Source organism: Neolamprologus brichardi, chromosome 15, assembly GCF_056152115.1.
Source record: "Neolamprologus brichardi isolate AB-2024 chromosome 15, ASM5615211v1, whole genome shotgun sequence".
NCBI classification, from domain to species: Eukaryota; Metazoa; Chordata; class Actinopteri; order Cichliformes; family Cichlidae; genus Neolamprologus; species Neolamprologus brichardi.
In genome coordinates, this window is record NC_142118.1 from 30782557 (window position 1) to 30789696 (window position 7140).

At 41.3% G+C, this 7140-nt stretch overlaps 2 protein-coding genes across 2 annotated transcripts; one reads left to right on the top strand and one right to left on the bottom strand.

Annotated features, from left to right (window-relative positions):
- Positions 1–1093: 1093 nt before the first annotated feature.
- Positions 1094–1882, bottom strand: gjb7 (gap junction protein beta 7). Its single transcript, XM_006796260.1, has one exon. The coding sequence runs from the start codon at positions 1880–1882 to the stop codon at positions 1094–1096; it is 789 nt and encodes a 262-aa protein (XP_006796323.1).
- A 3813-nt stretch (positions 1883–5695) lies between these two features.
- smim8 (small integral membrane protein 8) lies at positions 5696–6964 on the top strand. Its single transcript, XM_006796261.3, has 2 exons — positions 5696–5952; positions 6697–6964. Exons 1-2 carry the CDS (start codon positions 5824–5826, stop codon positions 6853–6855), a joined length of 288 nt encoding a protein of 95 aa, XP_006796324.1. The 5' UTR covers positions 5696–5823; the 3' UTR covers positions 6856–6964.
- The last annotated feature ends 176 nt before the right edge of the window (positions 6965–7140 follow it).

The following is a 7140-nucleotide window of genomic DNA, read 5'->3' on the forward strand; positions in this document are numbered from 1 at the left end:
GGGAGAGGTGGTGCAGCTGGCTTGCGGGGCCATGCCAGCTGCAGCTCATCAAGCGATCACAACTGTCTGGAACAAGAGTCAACAACAATAAAAGCTATTGACAAGCACACTGTGTTTGAGTGTTGTGAGTGGTGACTGGGGTTTGTTACCTTCACCCTCCACATCTTCTCAAGCTCTTCTATGAGCCCTTGGTACTTCTCCAGCTTCTCGTGTTCCTTCTTCCTGATGTTGCTGTATTTCGGTATTGCTACCTCTATCACTACGGCCGTCTTCCTCTGCTTGTCTACCACTACTATGTCCGGTTGGTTAGCCATCACCATTTTGTCCATCTGTATCTGGAAGTCCCACAGGATCTTAGCACGGCCATTCTCGACCACACTAGGGGGCGTCCCCCATTTTGACCTCAGGGCTTCCAGGCCATACTCGGCACAGATGTTCCTGTATACTATGCCGGCCACCTGGTTATGGCGTTCCATGTATGCCCTGCCTGCTAGCATCTTGCACCCTGCTGTTATTTGCTGGATTGTCTCAGGGGCATCTTTGTACAGCCTGCACCTGGAGTCTCTATGGCTCTTGTACTTAGAGCTTGTTCATGTGCTGCCATAATTAGTGCTACTGTGCTGTCTTTCATTCCAGCTTTGTCCAGCCACTGGTCGGATTTGTCGATGTCAGCCACTTCCTCTATCTGCCAGTGGTACATTGTGTGCAGCGGCCTGTATTTCCATGATGGTTCCTACTCTTTCATGGGGTTCTGCTGCCTGAGGTATTCAGTGAGCACACGGTTGGTCGTGGCCATCTTCCTTATGTACTTGTGGATGTTTGTTGTCTCATCCTGGAGTCCGCAGCCTCCTTCCTTACACATAGCATACAGTCAGGAGCTTCCTCGTGTTGATGTCAGTGACTTCTATCTCCTCGTTTGGCTAGCTTATACATATATATATATATATATATATATATATATAATGTGTATATATATGTATATGTGTGTGTGTGTGTGTGTGTGTGTGTGTGTGTGTGTGTGTGTGTGTGTGTGTGTGTATTGGGTTTCATTTGAGGTTCTTTCAGTGTCAGATGTTGGCAGTGTCCCAGCCCACTAGGACTGGTCAGGCAGGTTTTCCTGAGCAGCTGCTGGCTGTGTCATACACACCTCTGTGTTTGCTGTGGGTTCATTTGTGGCAGACTTGTTGACAATGGAAACAGATGGCTGGCTGTGGCTGAACATCTTCTTTTCCATGGGAATATACTTCCTCGTTAAACATTTCCAAAGCTGTTTCCACACAATGTACATGAGCTCAGTGAAGTTCAGAACAATGCATAGTACGGAAGTGCAACCCATGATGTAGAGGAAGATCTTCTTCTCTGTGGCTTTGGCAATGAAACAGTCCACTGTGTTGGGGCACGGGCTCTGGCTGCACTGCAGCAGCATCGGGACCTCAAAGCCATTATACAGGAAGTAGAAAGCCAGCAGGGAGCCCACCTCAAAGGCTGTCTTGAAGATGAGGCTCACAGTGTAGGTGCAGAAAAGACCTCCATCGATGCGCCCCTTGTCCTGGTACAGTTTTCGTTTGTGTTTAGCCTCCCGGTACTCCCGGTAACCCACATGAAGGGCTACTAGCAGTGAAGGGGTTGACACCATGATGAGCTGCAGAGCCCAGAGACGTACCTGCGAAATAGGGAAGAAGTGGTCGAAGCAGGCGTTCTCACATCCGGGCTGCTGTGTGTTACAAATAAAATCCTTCTGCTCGTCCTTCCACACCTGCTCAGCTGCTGCCACATACACCAAGATCCTGAAGAGGAAGACCACAGAGAGCCAGATTCGCCCAATTCCAGTGGAGTACTTGTTGACCCCACTGAGGACATTCTCTAGAAAACCCCAGTTCATCTTTGAACTCCTGTCAGGGAACAAACCAATAGTCATGTACAACCAAAGTCATAGGATGTCAACTTAACTTTAAATCACATGCATTATGTATGCAGTTTCCTTGTTTCTTTTCATTTTGCGATATGTATTATATACATACGTTTTTGGACAAGCATAATGTATAAAAATGGCTATAGTTCATGCAATTGTTTTTATTAAAGCTAAAGTCTGTACTTCAGGCATGTTTTGATTTAGTATAAGATCCACTGTAAAGCTTGCCACACATCAATTCACCAACATTAGAGCAACATTACAGAAACTGTGTCAAAGTACCCATGGATCTAACTGCACTTCGATTTGGACCAAAAGTCACTATCAACCTGACTGAACCCAAAGGGGACATTTTGGACCAACATATTAGTGCTCTACCATCATCCAATAACCAAATGAGAGAGCCTCTGGTTGTCTCTCCTGTACAGTTCCAGACGCATGAAAGATCAATGCAAAGAAGCGCTGAGGCTGAGGCACCTTAGAAAAACATGATTTTTACCGATTAATTGGTCTGATCTAATCTGTATGGGGCTAGACTAATTACAGGAAATTACAAGATCATTTATGGTAAAAACAAATATTTATAATTGATATTAAAATTTTCACCCAACTACTTGTGATACATGATTCTTATATAATAGTAAAAGTAGCTCTGTGATTCACTGAAACTAATTTGCAGTTATTCAAAACTGCACAAAGCTTCCCTACGTCCTTTCCCCCAGCTGGTTATCCAGCCTTGGACACTGGCAGATTCTATACAGGCTACATCAAAGAAGGATTACAAGATATATTGCAACTGCCAATTTTTGGGATCACATTTTGTCACAGATGCAATATTCTATTCTTAAACACGAAACAACAAACACACATACATACACATACGTGTCGAAATACAACCAAGTTTCTTTTTCTTGTTTCTGAACCTGCTAAAGTGTTGTCAAAGTCTAATAACATATTCTCAAAGGTCCTTCCACTTTTCTGTAGTGATCCAAAAAAGCTTTTTACTGTTTGGATGGCCCAAAAATGTCACGTATGATATACTCTTATGGTACTGTATAACTGTCCAAACACAGAGAGTAACATCACCCACAGACACAGTGAGGAGGTTGTATTTCTGTCATACAGTAAAGACACAGCAGATAGCTTACCGGTGGTGCTGGAGGGCGTTCTTCTCTCTGGTAGCGGATTGTGTCGAGTCCTTCACTGCTTACTTGCAGGTAAGAGCTCAGTGCCACACCTTTCCAGGAAGACATAACAGCAGCCTGTGGCTGGCTGGATCACACACTTTTTGTTTTGTTTCCTACCTGTGACTGTCTGTGTTTGTGCAGAGATAGACATCATCACCATGGAGCTGTCTAATGTAAATATGTGCTGCCTGTTCAAGCTCATTGTGGGGGGGAAAACATGCACCGTTTCAGCTGTGTTGTCTTTCTATCCTCTTCTATCTGGCAGGATGGAAACATGCAACTTTGATGAGAATGTGATCTCTTTACCTGCTGATAAATTAATCATACATCAAACCTAAGGGCTGAGTCTTCAAGCTGCCATTTTCATGCCTCATTTTCATTTAAGTTTATTTATTAAGTTTAGCACAAAATCACAACAAATGTTGCCTCACAGTGCTTTATATTGTAAGGTAAAGAGTCTACAATAATCCACAATTATACAAAGAAACTCCAACAATCAGATAATTTCTGAGGCTTGTTCAAAGGCAAGTGCAGTGGTAAAGATTTCCCTTCCACTGTTGCCAAGTGAGGGTCAGGAAAAGGCAGCCATCTGCCATGACTAGTTGAGTGAGAGTATTGCTAGCCCCCACTATACTTGGGCACCCAAAACCCAACCAGTGACTCAACTGCATGCCAGCAGTCAGCACCTTGTCACGTGTGAATGTTTTCTACAGCTGTGAGCTTGAACTTTGGGTGACTTTTGTGTTGGTCAGTTGCAGATGTTACAATAACCTGAGCTCAGGGAATAATAATGTTGAATTAAGTGAACAACATTAAGGTCTCTATGTCTTTAGTACTTCCTTTACCACTAGGATCACAGGCGACAGGATGAATCGTAGCTGTTCTCATCCTTTAGTGCTCTAACAAATGTAGATGTAAATGATTAATAATCACAGTAAACAAGACATGTTGGTGTGCCATCCTGGGAGACCTCAGAATTACTGCAATACTACTGAATACTACATTATTACTCTACTACTTTTAAAAAGTTAATTAAATCTATAAATTAATAATTTTCCTGAATTACTAAACTTCATAATCTTCTTTTTGTTATACTTTTTTCTGGGTAGAAATCACTTAGAAGATGTGACGTAGAATAAATATTTTGAGATCAGAATATTTTGTTAATACCAGAGTAAATGATGTGGTCGCAGTTGCTCCAAGACAGTAACTAACTACGCTAAATTAAATAATACAATATATTCAAAAGTTACAAAATATAACAAACAGCTCTAATTATAAATATCCCATATATTACACAAATTAGATACAGGTACAGGTGTTCCACCTATAATGTGAAGCCAGTATATAAAAAATGTTTTTGTCACTATGTAACCTCAGCGACAGTAAAACTCAGTTATGCTGTCTGCAGTCTTTGGTGTTATTTCTGTGAAAGTGTCCTCGGAAATGTTTTAGAGGAACTTCAGACGCTATGTCCAGTCGCATATTTAGATGCCTTGTTTTTGAGAAAATGCAGTGCAGGCTGAAGACGCGTGGAAGAAATTATGCCATTTACCAAAAAGTTATATGGCAGAATTAATAATAAATAAACAGCTTACTCAATATGACACAGCAGTTTTGTATATATTACTGTATATATGGCATGTAATATCATCATGCTTTGAGTTCATTCAAAAGTAGTATTTTGCCCATGGCATAACAAAGTAAAGAACATAAAGAACAGCCTAATCTGACCCTCAGTGTAACATTCAAGAAGGCCTCTCTTAAATCATATGTTTGTGGTGGTAGTCCTATGAGGCCTACATATCTCTGGAAAGAATCTGTTCTTTATGGATTCAGAAACACAAGCCTAAATTTTGATTTTTTTTTTAAGTATTTTAAAATATATAATTAACAAAAGAAACAGCTCATGCAAATGCTTACACGTATCAATATTATCTTGAGACAAAAATGAAAATTATTTGAATTTATAAAACAAAACAAAAAGCCTTCCGCCTGGTCTCACACCTCTGTGTTTCTGTAACATAAATGACGAGTGACTGATCTGACTTGAAATTAATGAGTATGAGATTTTTTTTTAATACTTTCTCTTTATTGATTTTCATCTTATTTTACACACAGAACTAAAGAGGGCAAGGGAAACTAACACATTCACATATGTTCACATATTCCAAACTACACATTGCCTTGTTTTACGCGGGGTGTCCTGCTTTCTGATTGGCTGATCTCCACTCCTGTTCCTTCCGCCCCATCCTCCTTCGCTTATAAGTGCGAGTTTCGCAGCTTAATTCGGAGCGCCGGAGGTTGCATACAAGTAGTTAAAATATAGTAAATTTTGAATTACAAGTTTGCAGTTTTCATTTGTGTAAATACAACTCTTATTATGACAGCCACACAGATACTTCCGGTCACGTGTTTTTCTTTGCCTGGACTTTATTTATGAACATCAGCATAAACACAAATACACTAAAGAACGCACTCAAGAAACATATGTCCACAAGGTTGAGCATTAAACATCAGAGCCTCCCTTTCAGTCTCTGTTTCCTGAATGCGTCCTGCACATGTTTTTCCCGCTCACACCCACAGAGAGCGCTGTGACTGGAAAAGCGCTACACTTGTTTTCCTGGCTGTCTTTGACTTTCAATATGGCTGCGCTTAGTTAGCTAGCTTAAGTGGTTTAAGTGTACTGTACTCTGCTTTTGTGTGTGTGTAGAAGTGTAGGCTATGGCGGACAAAGAGTCTGGAGCAGGGGTGGAGAGTCACGGTGAAAAAGGGTTCAGGACACCTGGGCTGAGGAATGTACAGACCACCACGCTGTTCCGGGCCGTGAACCCCGAGCTCTTCATTAAGCCCGTGAGACACACACACACACAGAGCTGCAGGCTAATGAGTTATTATTAACCTTGGAACGTGAACTAGCTCTGCTGCACTGCGGGGAGGGGGGGCAGTGTGATGTGTAGGACCAACTTGGTGGTGAGAGAGGCTGGAGTTGTGGATCGATGCTTTGTTTCTATTATTTAAGCTCAGTTTGGAGCCTCTGATTAGTTTTAAATACACAATTTTGTTTTTGTTCATAAAAAAACCCTCAAACATCCACTGCGAAAAATGTCCTAAGATTTTTTTTGTTGACAGGCACATTCAGAGTCCAAGTAGCCATTAAACCCAGTTTCAATACAATTTTAAAATGTGTTGAGAATTTGACAAATTGACTATAATTAAAGTATATTTGTTTATAGTACATCTGTATATTTGCTCTCTGTATAGTAATGTACAGATTATCTGTATATAATCTGCTCTTTGCTCACTCATTACCCTGTGTTTATACATGTGTAATGACAATAAAGTTGAATCCTAATCCATCTCTTAAACCATGACACTACTCTCCCTTACAGAAGCTCTCTTCATAGTATAAAGTATTGGTACTGGTATCAGCAGAATTGGCCCAGTATTTTCAAGGTATCAATACCAACAATTGCAGTACTATACTACTGTAATAAAGGTTTCTCCTGTTGTTTCTCTACCAGCAGTATGAACTGCAGCCCTCACACAAAGCATGGACTGGAGCGCGCTCAGTAACATCTCTATTTCACTTTGCAGAATAAACCCGTGATGGCCTTTGGACTGCTGAGCATCACGCTATGTGTGGGCTACTTGGGCTACCTGCACGCAATGAAGGAAAATGACCAGCAGCTGTATGAGGCCATCGACAGCGAAGGAGAGAGAACCACGAGGAGGAAATCATCCAAGTGGGACTGACAGCACAGCCTTCATCACGGAGTGTGTTTGTGTGGTGACATCACATTTACTGGACTCAAACAAGGACACCTGTGTGTGTGTGTGTGTACATTAAAGTGTGTTATACATACATCTGCTAGTCTTTGTCCAGTCTGTGCATATATATGCATTTCCTCATTGCCTCAAATATTTGTTTGCGACCACATCTAATTGCCCCCTGGTGGCCATTAGAAAGACTGCAGGTTTAATGCATTACCATGTGCTACAACAATATATTGTATACATAGCAAACGCATCACATGAATC